At 31.6% G+C, this 19,502-nt stretch overlaps 1 protein-coding gene across 1 annotated transcript in view; it reads right to left on the bottom strand.

The window, feature by feature from the left end:
• LOC136028231 (uncharacterized) overlaps window positions 1-19,502 on the bottom strand; it is a 129,470-nt gene that overhangs the window by 92,810 nt on the left and 17,158 nt on the right. The window contains exons 2-3 of the mRNA XM_065705956.1: window positions 11,287-11,356; window positions 6,950-7,062 (exon numbers count right to left, since the gene is read on the bottom strand). Of these exons, the coding sequence (XP_065562028.1) occupies window positions 6,950-7,062; window positions 11,287-11,356 (183 nt within the window). The remainder of the gene's footprint in view (window positions 1-6,949; window positions 7,063-11,286; window positions 11,357-19,502) is intronic.

Genomic DNA, 19,502 nt, shown 5'->3' with positions numbered 1-19,502 from the left:
TCTTTATATGTAGCTACTGGTACCAAAATTCCAATTTTTAGAGTTTTGGTTACTATTGAGCCGGGTCGCTCCTTACTACAATTGGTTGCCACAAACTTTGAAAATGACGTCACATGCACTCAAAGAGCAAAAGAGATACATGATAGAATTTGTAATGAAGTCATACGTTGTATAAAAGGTGTTGCATTCAGACAGTATTGTTAATTAATATAAAACGCTTAAGCGTAAAACATATCAATAAAATTTACAAGTATACACAAAATGCACTACATTATTATTGGGCAGCTTCCAACTACCATACATAAGATATTGATGGTCTTCCCTAAAAAAAAAAAAAAAAAAAAAAAAAAAAAAATTCATGAGAAGAAAATAATTAATATCAATCAAAAGGAAAAATAGGAATAAGAAAAAATGGAAAAATAGACTAAGGTTTAAGCTAAGCTCTCACTAAACATAGTTAAAACAATACCTTAGACTTTGAAGTCGTTTTATTGAAAAATATTTAAAAACGTCCATTAAAAGGGCTTAAGACGAGAAAATGTTCTGATATGTGCCTAGTGGATACGTTTGCAATCGTATGGGGGTGGGGGGGGCAATTATCATGTGCTATAGATGTAAGTAACAAAAAAAGCCAGTGGGAAGTAATTACTCGTACTTCTTAGCTCCTGTCTGTATTTCTGTACACTTTTATCATGAATCAGCCCTTCTACAGCTGTTATTAATTGCAATTTTATTTTAATTTGAAATATTTGACCATAAATCAAACTTCATAGTTTCTCCATGACTGATTTTATACAAAAAGAACATATATGTAACAACCGGTGAACTTTGGCTCCCAGAATTGTAAAGATTATTAAAACTGGTAATTTTTTGACAATGAATAAACTATTCCCAATCCAAACATCTATTGAAATATTTCTTTTTTACAAAAATATTGTGTTTTGAAACTTAATTTCAAATATCTACATTAGCAATATTTACCTCATGATTTGCCCGCAATTTTAGAATGGACCATGAAACCCAAATAGGATTTGTAAGTGAAAAAATGTTGCAAAAACTTAATGAGCTTAATGTGCAAAAACATTTGCCAAATAGTTGCTAAATAGGAGACAGAGCAAGAAGATGAGGAACAGTTAGACTATTGTAAATTTTAGAAAGAAGGAAATGACTAGGGCGTGTAGCATTAGAGACAAGTGACACATAAGCTATCGTTGTGTTTTTTCAAAATTTTGGATGCCACACTTTATAGTCTCTTTAACTGAATTTCTAATGGACATTCCCAGGTAAGTAGGGCTTTTAGAGAATGGGATACAATTTTCTCAAGAGATAAATAAGATCTTGCGTGTAGAAGTTCTGTCAGACATCAATATAATTAAGTCCAGTCATTATATTTCTTAGATTAAATGATAAAGCACTTTATAAAGTCACAGAGCTGTCTTCTTAGAATCTCTGCACCCCGTACAACAAGTAACAATTATTATAACCAAGATCATCAATTCTTCTGTTTTGAACTCAATATACTAAAATTGAATACTCATAGAGTTTAATGATTCATAGAAAATTTCCTTTTTTGTGGAGAATTACTGCCCTTTTTAAAAAGGTGTCTCTGGAATTACTCTTATCCCACAATCTGTGAAATTAGCATCTATGAGTATTTCACACAGGGGGAGAATTGGTACACAAATCTCCCCGTATTCTATCACCCGAAAGCTCCTTCCGATAAAAGCTATTAAACGCGGACACCATCCGCGTTTATCCGCGTTTTGAACATGGCGCATTTTAGTCCATCCCTAATCTCGTCTCTCAGTCTGCCTTTTCAAAATGCGGTTAAAAATAAACACTTTTCTAAATTCTTTATTTCCCTAATTTTGCTTATAGAATCTAGTATGCCAGTAGAAAAGGGCTAAGTTTGTCTGAAATTCCTGAGAAAAAGTTTAAAGGAAGAACACTTAAATGTTAAAAGTTGCCTCAGCCAACTGAAAAATGTTAAGAGAATGAATGAAGTTACTTCTGCTCGTTGCGTGCGCTCACCGTAACGTAAACCTTTACCATCTTAATATCAATATGATAATCCTTTCCGCCAAAATAACCTTGACCAGAATTTTTTTTGAAGAAGCCAAAGTTTCTTTTCATTATATTTTTTTTCAATTTTATCATTTTAAAAATTTGTTTTATTATTTTTGTATCCTTTATTATCATTTTTTAATATATAATTGTCTGTATTCAGGATGAACTGTCTTAGGAACTGATAAGAAATAGTTATATTTGAAGCTATAGCACCCTTTTTGAGAGTCAAAAGTGATTTGAGAGCAATGTAAACCTTTGCCATCCTAACATCAATATGATAATCCTTTCCGCCCAAAAAACCTTGGCCAGATTTTTTTTTTGGAGAAGACAAAGTTTCTTTTCATTATATTTTTTTTTTAATTTCATCATTTTTAAAATCCGCTTCATTATTTTCGTATCCTTTATCATCATTTTTTAATATGTAATTGTCTGAATTCAAGATGAAATGTGTTAGGGACTGATAAGAAATAGTTTAGAGAGGAGGGGGGATTAATTTTACCCCCTGAACCCCCAGTACTCTGTGATATAAATTTCATAGTAAGAGTTGCTAGTTGAAAATTGCATGAGACTTAAAACCTGTTCTCTTTTTTACAGTTTCTTTTTAGTTACCATCACTTAGACCGAGATAATTATAATTAATTAATCTATTAAATTGAGCAAAGAAACTGGAAGCCAACTGGCCTTTGCTAAAATAAGTTGAATAATTGACCTAGATTTATAAATACAACATTTATTTTTATTTATAATATTTATACATTCATAATTATAGTTATAATCTGTTGCATTTACTCAATTTCAAATCCAAAGAAGCAATATAAAACTTTTTGCCTGTAAAATGAATAGATTCGTCTTTGTTACAACATGGATGTGGTATTTTAGAGGGGTATATTACTTAAAAAAAATTTTACAGCCAATCAAAAAAATAAGTTTAAGTGGGAGAGGGGCTGCTAATAAAAAATAAAAATAAAATATAATAAAATATGATAAAATAAAATATAATAAAAAATAATAAAAAAAAAATGTGAGCCATATGGTATCTGCTTACCGGCAGTGGGAGAGGGGCTGCTAATAAAGAGCATTTAATTGTGAAAGACAAATTTTCTTAGGATTTCAAGAGACAGATACAAGATACCCCCCCCCAAACTCCACCAAAGAGAGCGGATCCGGTCCAGTCAGTCACGTATCTTGGACTTATGCTTATTCTTCCCACCAAGTTTCATCCTGATCTCTCCGCTTTAAGTGTTTTCCAAGATTTCCGGTCCCCCTTCAATGACACCGGATTCGGTCAGGATTTAAAATAAGAGATTTGAGCTACGAGGTCCTTCTATATATGAAATTTGATTAAGATCCGAACACTCCTTCGTAAGTTTAAAATACCTAATTTTTTACAATTTTTCAGAACTAACCCTTCCCCCAACTCACCAAAGAGAGTGGATCCGTTCCAGTTATGTCACCCCCGGCTCCCCCAAAGAGAACGGATCCGTTCCAATTATGTTAATCACGTATCTAGGACTTGTGCTTATTTTTCCCACCAAGTTTCATCCCGATCACTCCACTCAAAGCGTTTTCCAAGATTTTAGGTCCCCGCAAATCCCCCCCCCCCAATGTCATCGAGTCCGGTCGGAATTTAAAACAAGAGCTCTGAGACACAATATCCTTCCAAACATCAAATTTCATTAAGATCCGATCAACCCGTTCGTAAGTTAAAAATATCTTATTTTTTCCAATTTTTCAGAATTACCCCTCCCCCCAAACTCCCCCAAACAGAGCAGATCCATTCCGGTTATGCCAATCACGTATCTAAGACTTCTGCTTATTTTTCCCACCAAGTTTCATCCTGACCCCTCTACTCTAAACATTTTCTAAGATTTTAGGCTCCCCCCCCCAACTCCCCCTAAAGTTACCAGATCTGGTCAAGATTTAAAATAAGAGCTCTAAGACACGATATCCTTCCAAATATGAAATTTCATTACGATCTGATCACCTGTTCGTAAGTTAAAAATACTTCTTTTTTCTATTTTTTTTCGAATTAAGAGGCCCTTTCAATCCCCCCAAATGTCAAATCGAGGAAAAGACTATTTCTAACTAGATCTGGTCCAGCCTCTGATACCCCTGCCAGGTTTCATCGTCCTAGCTTATCTGGAAGTGCCTAAACTAGCAAAACGAGGACAGACAGACCGACCGATAGAATTTGCGATCGCTATAGCGATCGCTTGGTTAATACCAAGTGCCATAAAAATTTGATTTCTGAAATTTTCCCAAAAACCAGAGGGGGCAGGTTGCCCTCCAATTACTTTTGAATATTAAATAGAACAATTAAACTTCGATCTCTAATCGACTGCGCTTCGTTTGACAACCCCTTTGACTAGGGGTGGTTTCTACGTCTTCCCCTTACATTGGAAACGACCTATGAAAGATAATAATTGAGTAAGTAAATATTGAAGGTTTTTGGGCCTTTGCTAAAGTCTTTTGTAGAGTGGTGCCTCTAAACATCTCAGAGAGAAACATAGTTGTAATTCATCATTAATCCATTAAATTTTGTAAAAAAAAAAAAAAAAAAAAAAAAAAAAAAAAAAAAAAAAAAATGTGAGCCATATGGTATGTGATTACCGGCACTAAATTATAATATTAGCCTGAATAGTCATAATTTATGGCATCTATTGAATTTCAAACCCTTTGAAGCGGTATGTTTTTTTTTTTTTTTTTTTTTTTTTTTTTTGTTTTTTTTTTTTTTTTTTTGTTGCTTCAAAACAAAAATGAAAAATGTGTCTATCACAACTTGGCATTGGTAATTCGAAAAGTGGTATTTTGAAAAAATGTAAATTAAACATGAGAGTGTAAAAACAAAAAAAGAAAAGTTGGTTTTCGACTTTTATTACGGTTTAGCTCCCCTCTGTAAGTTTTGTATGTTATTTTTTTGCCATTTTAATGTTTCAACGAAAGATAAAAATTTTGTTAGAATTATATTTCCCAAAATTTTGCTGTTATTCGATAGTCAAAATTCAGTTTTATCCACCTACTGACTTATATTTTTGAAATTCATTATGTTTCTTTTTTTAGATTGGAAGACAAATCATAAATTAGTCAAAGATAGGCAAGTTTTAACCATTCTGTACGAAAAAATGTAAGCAATATCATTTTCTAACTCAATGAATGGATAGAAACAAAAAATTAACCCCCTGGTACAATTATTTTGTGATTTATAAAACTGTAGGCTTGTTGCAAAATTATGAATTTCAAAAAAATACAAACCTCAAAATCAAATCAGTGATATTTCCTGGATTTCATTTAAATTAACTTGAAATTTGCAAAATTTAGCCGAATATTAACGTTATCAAATACACAGATGTTAACAGAGGTAAAAATGGAGCATTTCCAATTTTTGGTAGGATTTGAGAGCAGAAGTTTTTTGGAGGGGGATTCCGGGAAACCCCAAAAATTCAGGAATAGTAGAAACAGAACCAGAACTTAAGTTCCCAAAACCCTTCTTCAATTGCAGATAACTCCTTAGAGTGTAGAAACAAAAACCAGAATGGGGATTCTATTAACAAAAATACCCACAATAGGGTGGGTTTTATCCTTGCTGGAGTTGAAAAAAAACTGTGTTTTATTTAAATTTTTCAAGATAACATCAATATAATGTTTTAATAATCTTCCCAGTGGATCGCTCCGTTTTGTAATAAATGGTAAAATAGCGAAATGTTCCTTATCGCCCTCCAAAGGGATATTCCCAGTTGGAAATGATCGAGTAAATGAGATTTTTCCCGCCTTTTTTTATTCTTTTATCTATAATAAATAGATAAATAGCAATATCGTTTTGATATCCATTGCACAATGTTATATCCTTTGGATAATTTGGTTCTCAGACCATGCAAGACTCCGAATATACTCATAGCACACGATCAACTTGAATATTACTGATCCTTTTTTCAACAAGGAGGGGGAATGGAAGAAATGTGTATGTGCCTGCCGTTGTGTGTAGGTTTGCTATAGATAGAAAACTCAAGGCTGAAACACTTTTGAAAAATTTTAGCATCCACATAAAATAGTTGACGATTTTCATCTAGTTCCCAGTTAAACCGAATGTTAAAATCCAGTGTTGTAACATGTTTCAGAAACAAGGACACGTGAATGGAATTTTCCGCGAATATATTTTCATATGAGTTCTTTGTTTGACTTGCTATGAATCACCTCGTTGCCTCGTACGGTCTCATTCTCGCTTTACACTAGGCAGGGGATGAAAATGGGAAGCTATTCTATTTCTAAAATCACCCTAAAGCTAAAGAAATTGCATGATAGGAAAAAAAAAGAAAAGATAGCTATACTTCATTGTCCAAACCGGTGGAGCTGATCATCGTTTCATAGCCCTTGAGCAAGAGAGTGCAGTTGGGGTAAGGAAGGGGAGGGGGCCAGCCATCCTTTGGTTTCGCAAACCCTCCCTATTTACCTTCTCCATATTTCTCTTGGTACCCATTTAGAACTGAGTCGACTGTGGCTGAGCTTACAGAGTCACATCCCTAACCCCTGTCCCAAACTATATCACCAACACCAGGACTCGAGTTTAAACAAGAAGGACAAAGGATTGCAAATTCAGCGCACTAACCATTCGGCTAGGACATCTCCCAAAGTTTTTTTTTTTCATAGAAAACACGTAACAAAACTTGCTAAATATACCAAAATGGAATCAATTCTTCTATCTATCTTACAGTTAATGCATTTTTTTTCTGGGATTTTTTAAAGGGGAGGATTTACTTGTCTATGAATATTTAACAATAAATGAACTGGAACTATATCCCTGAAAAGGCTTCTACTCTTTGAACCTGAATAGTCTTGGGTACGCTACCCTCGTGAAAAGATAGAAATCAGAATCTAAGAATATTACCTCCTTCAGGTTTGCAACCTCTTTCATCAGAGCCATCTGTACAGTCTGGTGCACCATCACATTTCCATGACAGTGGAATACATTTGACAGTGGATATGAATTTGTTCTTACATCTACGAATAAAAATAAACAAAAATAAAAGACAATAAAAAAAAAAAAACATGAACATTTAATAAAACACTTGAACATTTAGCTAAAATTCTCAAGCTTACTGTATTCATTCGGCTATTACGTAACAAGTTTAATTATTTTCTTATTATTTTTTTGTAACTTAAGACTTTTCTTTTTTTATTAGTTATCAATGGTAGTATTTTTATACTCTTAAAATTCCAGGCTGGGTCTCATAAAATTTTTGAAGATGTAATATACCTAAATCTTATTGTTGCTTCCCTGAAAAAAGTGTCACTGAAAAAAAGTGTTGTTACTTCCCTGAATTCTAAAAAAAAAAGTTTAAACCTGAAACATTTTTTAGTTATCAAGTTTTAAAACTAATCAAGGTGAATTTTAAATCCGATCATAATGATACAAAGATTCAAATTATACCGAACTTTAGTTGAAACCCAACCACAATGAAGTTTTAGTTAGCATTCTGAACTAGCTTTCATCCAAAATAAATGTTCAATAGATTTGACCTTGGTCCAAGACTGACTAATCAGAACATAATTTAGAACATTTTCATTGTTTATTATCTTCAAAGTTAGGACAGAAAGTTACCTCATTGATTGGTAATAATATTTAAATAAAAAATCAAATTTGGTGGCCACCTTTATGAATTACCAGATTTTGGAGTACGTACAATCTTGGATTTTCTAAGGACAAATTATTGGGTCTTTAGGGAATCATTAAATGAGACAATAAACCTGAACACCATTTACACATAAAGTCAAAATACAATATAAAAATCGCCATTGTTACTATGACCTTTTTAACTTAAATGATTTATATCTTTGTTAAAATATCTTTATAAATCTTTATATTTTTAGATAAAAAGATAAAAATACATATATAAATAAATTTATATTTTTAAATTAAAGATATATCTTAAATTTATATCTTTATTAAACATCGATATCATTCTTAGCAAAATCTACTATTGTTTCATCCAAAAAGCAAGAAACTTTGTATCATGTATGTTTTTACTACCAAGTCCTTATAATTCTTGTCAAATCAAAAAAAAAAAAATAACATAAAGTTGTATAGTTTATTTGTAATAAGAAAATAAAGGTAAAAAACATAAAAATTGAAAACAACTAAAAAAGAAAGTAAAAAAAAGTTTTTAGATATATCAACCGCAAAACCAATGAAAGTTTTTGCATGAAAGCTTAAAACCGATTTAATGATGTGTTTATTAATTATCGATTTTTGTTAAGACGAAATGCCAAATTCAAATGCTAATGACATGAAATCCCAATCTATAAAGATATAAAAAAGGTTTTGAAATTACAATTTTTAATTTTGCGTTTTTTTTATCTCTTTCTCTCCCTTTTCTTGTCCTTTAAATGGCAAGTGTCCTTGGATTGACAAATGACAAATGGTCATTTAAATGTCTTTTAGTTGAAAGTTCACGACGAGAACTAAACTTTTATTATGATTGGGTTTGAATTAAAATTTAATGAATTAAAGCGAATTAAAATGCGACTAAATTGACTAAAATAATTCATTAGACTGACTAAATCACTAGATGTGACTAATTCACTAAAGTAAAATTAGTGAATTAAAGTGAATTATAATATGGCTAAATTCACTAAATTAATTCACTGAATTCACTAAATATGACCAATTCACTAAACTAAAATTTAATGAATTGAAGTGAATTAAAATATGACTAAATTCGCTAAATTTATTCACTAAACTCACTAAATCATTAAATTCGCTAAATATGATTAAGTTGCTAAATTAAAATTTACTGAATTCAAGTGAATTAAAATGTGACTAAAGTCACTAAATTAATTCACTAAACTCATTAAATCACTCAATTCACTAAATGTGGCTAATTCACTAAATTAAAATTTTATGAAATAAAACGTGAACCTTAGTAGCAATTTGATCTGATTATAAATTCGTCTTGATTACTTAAAAAAATTAATAACTAATAAATAAGAAAACCTGAAATTTATATTTTTTTTCAGGGGAGTAACAATAAAGTAAACAAAGGGGCCTATAAAGCTTCAAAAACTATTCTGAGATAGAAACACTTCCTCCAGTGATTTGAACAGCATAGAATTTATTGCCATTGATAAGTAATAAAAAGAAATGAATAAATAAAGATCGATAGTTATAATGAAAAGTCTTCAGTTACAAATATGGGTACTATGGCCTACTTTACATAGTTTGAGAGACAAATTCTTGTGGATATGAGACTCAATTTGTTGGTTGCTCAAATGCGGTTGCCTGGTGTTCAAACTCGATATCTGAATATATGCATCTTTATGTCATACTAGCAACTAATAAGCAATAATAATAATATTTTCCCCCCAAATGTTCTACGATTGTTATATTTTTCCCTGATTCACCATTACAGTTTGTATTGTTCGTCGATTTGGCTTGGTACTTTCCCTTCGATAGTTCGTCCAATCCGTGTGATCCAGAATAATGCTATCCGAGTTTTTTGTGGTGTTGAGAACCAGGAGGCTTTGAGGTCTGTGTATAGAGATTTAAATATAAAATATATTTTTTTTTGTTGTCTTGGGGTTACGCAAGGTAGTGTATTGTTTATGTTTTTTGTTTTGTTTTTGTTTTTGTTGATTTCGGTATATGGCCTCATTCTCTATATTTTCTTATTCTCCACATTGTCTCTTTATTTTCTTTGCATTTAGCACAGCCTCGCAAGCTTCGCTTATGTTGTGCTATTGATTAAGAAATGTTTATTTCTAATAAAATTGCTCTACTACTACTACTACTACTACTACTACTACTACCACTACTACTACTTTAGTCATACTAGCAACTAATATAAGCAATAATAACGATTATTTCGACAATAAAATGAATGGGGCCTGGAACAACAATAGACAATCCACAAGGAGTACAAAGTTTTTAAGTCAAGAAAGCAGGAAGGAAGTGCTTTGAATGAATGCTTTTTCCCCAAATTCTCCTGGATCAAGACAAGTTTCTTTAAGAAATAATGTTTTATGAGTCTATACGGGTCATAAAATCTATTAACGGTTAAGTAGCGATGTAAATCAAAAGACGATATATGCTGTCAGGTAGTGAACTGCGTATGTGCAATTTCCTGAAAACCGTTTTCGGAATAAAGTCGACATTATTAACAGAGTACCGGGGAAGAAAGAGGATATTTTCTTCTAGATGTATTTTACCAAAATCTTCAAGATTTTTCAAATTTCTTCAAGAGATACTAATGTCCTTTATTGTCTGGGGGGGGGATGACCAGCGATGCCCCTCATCAGTCAATCCATGGTAAAGTATAGCCCAAAGTTTTGTGTTGAGATTCATGGCTTGTCTGGGTTAAGGGTTCTTTATTATAATAACAATAAGTCATAATATTTATATTTTTACATTGCCGGGGAAATGAGCTCCCAGTCAGTGATATACTGGGGGATTTTGTACCCAGTTTGCTTCTATCTTTTCTTCCATCTACACTATTGAATTTTATTTTCCTAACGTAATGGTTTTGACAAGTAATGATATTCCTAGTACCCTGTATGCATGGAGGAACTATAAGGATGAAATGCAAATAGCCTGGTAAACTAATGGGGGGGGGGGCAATTATTTCTCCCTTAGACTACGAAAAATACGTTTCTGCAATATTTTCTCTGAAGGAAAAAATATAAAAAGAACAAAATCGCCCCAGCCCCTTGATTTTGAAAAGTACTTTTTTTGTATCTGCTCTTACAATTGGGAAATATCTACCCCCCCCCCCAATACATTTTCATGATAAGCACCGCCGGTAGGGACTGTAAATTATAATGCCGTATTCTTTATCGTTTACCTTTACCTTTATACTAATCAAACCTTTTTGATATCTTTATGCCAAATTTTTTTTTTTTTTTAGATTTGTTTGATTTAAAATTACTGCTATTTAAATAAGAAACTTTCAGGAGGGACAGGCAATCTAAACACCATTTTTACCCGCTATATTCTGACTCTTCAAATTAATTAAGAATCATTTATTAATTAAAAAATCATACCAAAATTATTTGAGATGAATGGTCTTGCTCAACACAATCGTCGTCGCAACCTGAAATTATTTCGCATGCCTATCACGTAAATTAAGGATTTCGCCATTAATTTTTTTATAATGCAGAGAAACCAAGGACATGACATTGTTAAGATACGAAATTAAATCTATGAAAATAGAATGAACTTAAACAACTTACTTGAAATTCAATTTGAAACTACATTGATATTCGTTTTCAATGTAGGAGGCAGAGCTGTCAGTTGAGCCACCTGAAAATTTACCGCAAAACATTATCATAATGCGCATTAAACGATTAACAAATAACGTTAAACCATTATATAACGTACAGCCGCAACGTACAGCGTGTCAGTTTCTTCATAATATATGAAATGTAACGTAATTTACAGCAAGGGTTTTTTTAATGGCGAAACTCCCATACTCGTAAATCAAAATTTGAAGTCAGAACAGGTAGGCTTACCTAAAGGAGTCACCCTTCTATGGAAATTAAACCTAAAGGAGTTCTATGGCTTACCTAAAGGAGCCTCCACACAATGGAATTTAAGATGATTTAAGGGTGAATATACAATGCTGGCAATGCCAATAATTTGCCAATATTGATCAGAATTATAATTTTTAGCCCATCGTTAATGGGAATATAAGTAATAGAGAACAAAACTAAATTAACATATGATACATTAATAAATAATTGACATTAATAATATAACTTAATAAATTATTGATATTTATACTTGTATTTTTTGTGCTTATTGTTTTTTTTTACATTGCTTTCTTTTATATTTGTGTTTATTGTTTGTTTTTATGTTTCCTTCTTTTATGTTTTTTTTCTATTTTTTACTCCGTGTATTACTTTTGCATAGCGTGTGCTAAAAATAGATATAATAATAACGTGTATCCATAACATTTAACGTATCGTTGTTTGCATAACGTTCTAAATAGAAGGTAATTTGCTGCAAGGATTTTTAATGAGGAATAATGCTATCCTGGCAATAACGATATATTGCCCCTACTACTCAGAATTTCAATTTTAGTCCATCTTTAATGCAGCAAATACTCGTATGATACCTAAATCTAATGACCGAGATTTGATTTTTATAGAGGTCTGATTTATGCAAATAGGAGTGGGGAGTGGAATTTTGAGGAGGATGTGGAGTTCACTTCATTCAAGAGAAGACTAATGTGGCTTTTTTTCCTTTTTTTCCAAGTCAGATTTCGGTTAGGCTATTAAAGTATGGAGACAAAAAGAGTAAATCATTGCCAAAATTTTATTCATCAAGTATTTAACAATCAAGGAAAGGGCCATAATGCCTTCAGGTAATGCACGATTTCGCCTTTTCTTTATTTTAAGTGGGTAATGAATGTTTATCTTACAACCAAACAACATGGGGACGCATCAGTGTAACCAACACCAAAATTTTTTTCAATGATTTCAAATTTCAATCTTTTTTTCTTTCATATTTTCAATGATTTTCTTTGTTTTTTCAAGGTGGGGGACTATAATCTCCAATTAAAGGTTTTTTAATGACAATTCTAATTAAGTACTTTTTATGTTAATGTGACGTCAATTTTTAGCTGATAGCGCTACTTTTTAAATAAATATTCTTATAAAAAAATAGAATAGAAAACGATTAAGTGTTATATATTATTTGATTATATATCACATTTATATCACATCATCAACATCGAGGGCCGTACTAGGTTTTTTTTTTTTGGGGGGGGGGGGGCTACAAAAGGATTTTTTTGGGGAGAGGGGTAAAAAAATAAAAAAAATGTATCAAAAATTGGTTTGTATTCTTTTTTGTTACATTTTCAAGAGTCGAGCAAAATTTCGGGGAGGAGGGGGGTAAAACTCCGTAGCTCACACTGGATATGGCCTTGTGTATGTTATATTGCACGTCATGTCACATTAAAATATATTAACATCACCAACGATATATTGTCTCGAAATTTAAAAAGCGGATAATTTCAAAGAAAACAAGATAATCAATTTAGATAACCTGGAATGCAAAAAAAATTAAGGTCACATCTTTCTCTAAAGTGAATTGGTTGGAATTTTCGCTTTCAAACATTAGGTAAAAGCCAGTCTCCATAAACTAGTCCTATATTAGCTTGGGGAAATCTTCACTGGTTAAGCAGGATAGTTGAGTTTAAGCTGGTAGACCAACTGATGACAGAATTTCGTATACTTTACCCTACCCTGTATTTCAAAGTACCTGAAAAAAACCATATGCACCAGTTTTTGGGTAATTTGCAAAAGGCTAGAAGATGGTGTTAATGATTTTTCTTTCAGACATAAGTGCCAGTTTCCACTCTCATAAGTTTCTTGTGTTCTTTGCTCATACCAGCAAATTATTTTCTTTATTAAAAATAAAATAAGAAAAACAAGTTTTTTTAACTGAAAGTAAGGAGCGACGTTAAAACTTAAAACGAACAGAAATTATTCTTTATATGAAAGGGAGTCAAACTAAAGTAAAACTTTAGCGTAAAGAGCAAGGCGTTGAGGAGAAGACAGTCCCTTTCATATACGGAATATGAAATCTGTTAAAATGATATATGTTCATTTTAAGGTTTAATCTCGCTCCTTACTTTCAGTTACATAAAAATTGTTTTTTTTTTAAATAAATCACTACCAAAAAGTGCCATCAATAAACAAATAAACCCGAAACAAACAGATATTATAATTAATAACCGATTCAAGCTCAAAACAAAACGAATACTTGCTAAAAAGATCACTAAAGCTACTGATAGGATTAAAAAATACTTTACTCTATTTTCCTTCCTTTCCTCAACCTTAATAGGAATAAAGCTCAAAAAGTTTATTTCTATTCTAAATCACAAGCCTAACCAGTAGTCAATCCACAATCACCAAGTTTCATTAAAATTTCAAGAAAAACTCCATCCCCCATGTTTCATTATTTAGTGATTCAGAGTGCGCTGACAAAGGGATATGCTATAGTTTAAACCATACTACGGTCTAGGATTTTGGACAAATATTTAATTGAAAGAAGATTATTAGCAACCTCACAAAATTAACCAGTAAATAGAGCTTGGTTGACAATCTACTAAACCACAAGTCATGAACCATATCCTTGTATTTTCCCTGTTTTTGTGTTTTACGGAAAACGGTGGAATCTCACCGAATGTGGGTGATTTCTTACAAAACTGATTGAAAAAACACACAAGTCCTTAAAAAGTGAAAGCTAACGTGAAATTGCGTTTACAAAGTTAATATATATACATATATATATATATATATATATATATATATATATATATATATATATATATATATATATATATATATATATATATGAAATTTCAATATCATCAAAATGAAACGGTCATAAAAATCGGTTCTACTTAGGCTCTGTTTAAATGAATTACGAGTGTTGGCGGTATAATACACAAATACCAAATTAACACTTTGGTTAATATGTTTGGAAGGAGGCCAATTCCCCTGTGAAGACCTTCAATTGAAGGAAAGGCGCATATCCAGAGATGATTTTTTGGGAGATGGGTATGGGTGGGTTTTGTCAAAACAGTAATTTTTGGTGATTTACACTGAAATTACACGGAGTTACGGAAACGTTAGACGCCATCAGATTTAAAATGAGGAAGGTGTGAGAGGACTTGAAGGACACCATGCATAATAAAGTCAAAAATTACCCTTTAAACGATATTAACTGAATTTAAATACTACCTAAAAAAATTACTTAAAATGTCTGAAGAAAACACTGCGTTGGAAAAAAAACCGTGGAAAGAAAAAAAAAATTCAAATAGCCTTAACATAGCAGCTAAAAAGATACAAAATATATAAATCTTGTTTTAATTATTCATTTGTGGTTAGCCAAGGTCGAAACCTGCATTAATTTAAAAACGTTCAGAAATTAAATACAAAAACAAGATTTTTTTTAGTAGCGTGTACGAAAGCCCCCGCCTCCAACATTGGAAAATGGTTATGTACAGCCTTCGAAACCTTTTTTCTCAAAAATCTTATATATGTAATTCGGTTAATTTAGTTGAAAAACTCAAAAACGTAAATATTTCAGAAAACACAATTATTAGTAGCTTTGGCATTGTGTCTATGTATACAAATATTAATGTAGCAGAATCTGAGAAATCATTAGAAAATAAAATAAATGAAAATTATGACTTGAAAGAAGTTTCAGGGACAGGATTAGATTCCAAAGTTTTAATGACGTTGTTTAAACTTTGTAACAAGTATTCAATGTATTTCTAATTCCGTAATTCTTTCTACCAACAAATAAATGGCTTACCCATGGGTGCGCCTCTCTCTGGGTTACTGGCGAATATTTATATAGAGCATGTTGAAAATTGAGCATTAAATTCATATTTTTTAGGCATATCTTTTTGGGACGTTGCATGGATGACGTAATTTCACTTTGGTACTATGGGGAAAATGAACTTAGGTTTTTTTTAGATCACCTTAATACATATAATAGAAATTTACAGTTTACCTTAGAAATTGAAATTGCAAATAAAATATCATTCCTAGATGTGCTAATTATTCGTAACTTAGATGAGCTCAATATATATATATATATATATATATATATATATATATATATATATATATATATATATATATATATATATATATATATATATATATATATATATATATATATATATATATATATATATATATATATATGTATATATATATATATATATATATATATATATATATATATATATATATAAATATATACATATATATGTATATATATATATATATATATATATATATATATATATATATATATATACTAGCTGTTGGGGTGGCGCTTCGCGCCACCCCAACACCTAGTTGATGGGGGCGCTTCGCGCCCCCCCCCCCCAAGCCCCCCCGCGCGCGTAAGTCGTTGCGCGCCATATTAGTTACGCGCCATTGTAGTTGTGTCCCTATGTCCCACCTGTGAATATAGATATATATATATATATATGTTTTTAACTACGTAAAACTTGCGAATATACAACATTCTTTGCTGTCCCATTGTCTGTGCATATAAATAGATTGTTTACCGACTCTTGAAAATGCAACATATAATGGTCCATGGGAAAACAATCCGTATTCAGATCTATACCTCATGATTCTAATGATTGCCCTTGAGCTTTGTTGATGGTGATTGCTAATCTACCATTCCCTGTGTCGCCATCGTCATTTATATATCCCCTTGTGCCCCCCGGCATCCCCTTTGTAGTTTTGTCCCTGTGTCCCGGTCGTCATTTGTGTCCCGGTGTCCCAGTCTGTGATTTCTCTTTGAGTGTCCCGGTCGTCATTTATATTCCATGTGTCCCGGTCGTCATTTGTATCCCGGTGTCCCGGTCTGTATATACATTCGTTTTTTAGTTTTGTTTTTCTCCTTTATTTTTTTCCTTTTTTCTTTTTTTTCTTTTTTAGTTTATTTAGATTTTTAGATTTTTTAGTTTTTTTATTAGTTTTTCTTTTTTTTTTCTTTTTAGTTTTTTTGTAGTTTTTACCTTTTTTTAGTTTTTTAGTTTTTTTACTTATATCCTGGTCGTCATTTATACTCCCTGTGTCCCGGTCGTCATTTGTGTCCCGGTGCTTTGATGATTGCTAATCGAACATTCCTTTTGTCCCGGTCGCTTTCTCTTTGAGTGTCGTCATTTATATTCCCTATGTGCCGGTGTCCCGGTCGTCATTTGTGTCCCGATGTCCCGGTCGTCATTTATATCCCCCTGTGCCCCCCGGCGTCCCCATTGTAGTTGTGTCCCTGTGTCCCGGTCGTCATTTATATTCCCTGTGTCCCGGTCGTCATTTGTATCCCGGTGTCCCGGTCTGTATATACATTCGTTTTTTAGTTTTGTTTTTCTCCTTTATTTTTTTCCTTTTTTCTTTTTTTTCTTTTTTAGTTTATTTAGATTTTTAGATTTTTTAGTTTTTTATTAGTTTTTAGTTTTTTTGTAGTTTTTACCATTTTTTTACTTTTTTATATTTATTAATATTTTTTTAGTTTTCTTTTTCTCTTATTTTTCAGTTTTTTCCTTTTTTTTTAGTTTTTTCTTTTTTAGTTTTTAGTTTTTTTTTTTTTTACCTTTTTTTAGTTTTTTTAGTTTTTTTAGTTTTTTAGCTTTTTTAGTTTTTTTATTAGTTTTTAGTTTTTTTTTAGTTTTTGCCTTTTTTTAGTTTTTTTTAGTTTTTAGTTTTTTACCTTTTTTTAGTTTTTTTTAGTTTTTTAGCTTTTTTAGTTTTTTTTCTTTTTAGTTTTTTTTTGTAGTTTTTACCATTTTTAGTTTTTTTTCTTCTTTTGTATTAGTGTGAAATAATTCAGACGTCATATGCGGACAAACACGACGTCACTCGACAGACAGACAGACAGACATAACCCACAAACAACTTATTTTTATATATATTTATTCATATTTTTTTAGTTTTCTTTTTCTCTTTTATTTTTCAGTTTTTTCCTTTTTTTTAGTTTTCTTCTTTTTTAGTTTTTAGTTTTTTTTAGTTTTTTACCTTTTTTTAGTTTTTTTTTAGTTTTTTTAGTTTTTTAGCTTTTTTAGTTTTTTTATTAGTTTTTATTTTTTTTGTAGTTTTTGCCTTTTTTTATTTTTTTCAGTTTTTTTTTTAGTTATTAGATTTTTACCTTTTTTTAGTTTTTTTTAGTTTTTTAGCTTTTTTAGTTTTTTTTTTCTTTTTAGTTTTTTTTTGTAGTTTTTACCTTTTTTAGTTTTTTTCTTCATTTGTATTAGTGTGAAATAATTCAGACGTCATATGCGGACAAACATGACGTCACCTGATCCATCCACAGATCCACACACAGACAACTTATTTTTATATATATAGATATATGTATATATATATATATATATATATATATATATATATATATATATATATATATATATATATATATATATATATATATGTATATATATATATATATATATATATATATATATATATATATATATATATATATATATATATATATATATATATATCTATATATATAAAAATAAGTTGTCTGTCTGTGGATCAGGTGACGTCATGTTTCTGTGTTGACTGACGTCATGAAATTAGTTGTCGTCATTTTTGCTATGACGGTGACGTCATTAATGGTATTTAAGACATGCGTTCACGGAAAAGTGTTTAATTGTAAAATGACTGAAGAACCTACAATGGCAACAGCCGAGGAAGCTGCTCAAAGAGTCTATGCCAAAAAACTTGCTGCTGATAGAGAAAGTAAGAAAAGAAAGCGTTCCGAGGAATCACAAGAAAAGCAAGAAAACAGGCTTGCGGCTAAAGAACGCAAAACCACGCAGTTAGATGAAAATCCACCTGGACAGCGAGAGTCAAAACATATCAAGACTGAAAATGATAGCGATGATGATTGGGTTTGGGATTTTGACTTGGATAAGGTCATCAATGCCTACCAGATTTAAGTTAAAAAAAAAACAAAGGTTCGTCGATATGTACTTCATAGTGACGCTGAAAAATAAAGAAGAAAAAGAAAAATGAAAAAAGAAAAAAGGTAAAAAACTAAAAAGAAAAAACACTCAAAGAGAAATTACAGACCGGGACACAAATGACGACCAAGACAGAGGGAATATAAGTGACGACCGGGAACCTCAAAGAGAAATTACAGACTGGGACACCTGGACACAAATCACGACTGAGACACAGGGAATATAAATGACGACCGGGACACAGGGACACAACTACAACGGGGACGCCGGGGGCACAGGCGGGATATATAAATGACGACCGGGACACAGAGATTGTTCGAATAGAAATTACAGACCGGGACACCGGGACACAAATGACGACCGGGACACCGGGACACAGGGAATATAAATGACGACCGGGACACTCAAAGAGATATTACAAACTGGGACACCGGGACACAAAAGACGACCGGGACACAGGGAATATAAATGACGACCGGGACACAGGGACACATCATTAGAATAATGAGGTATAGATCTGAATACGGATTGTTTTTCCCATGGACAATTATATGTTGCATGTTCAAGAGTCAGTAAACCTGACAATCTATTTATATGCACAGACAATGGGACAGCGAAGAATGTTGTATATTCGCATGTTTTACGTAGTTAAAAACATATATTTATATCTATCTCTATTCACAGGTGGGACACAGGGACACAACTACAATGGCGCGTAACTAATATGGCGCGTAACGACTTACGCGCGCGGGGGGGCTTGGGGGGGCGCGAAACGCCCCACCAACTAGGTGTTGGGGTATATAACAGCTAGTATATATATATATATATATATATATATATATATATATATATATATATATATATATATATATATATATGTATGTATACATATATATATATACATATATATATATATATATATATATATATATATATATATAT

The sequence above is a fragment of the Artemia franciscana genome, chromosome 6 (assembly GCF_032884065.1).
Source record: "Artemia franciscana chromosome 6, ASM3288406v1, whole genome shotgun sequence".
Lineage (NCBI taxonomy): Eukaryota > Metazoa > Arthropoda > Branchiopoda > Anostraca > Artemiidae > Artemia > Artemia franciscana.
Note: the sequence above shows the minus strand (reverse complement) of the source record. Positions and strands in the feature narration are given on the sequence as shown.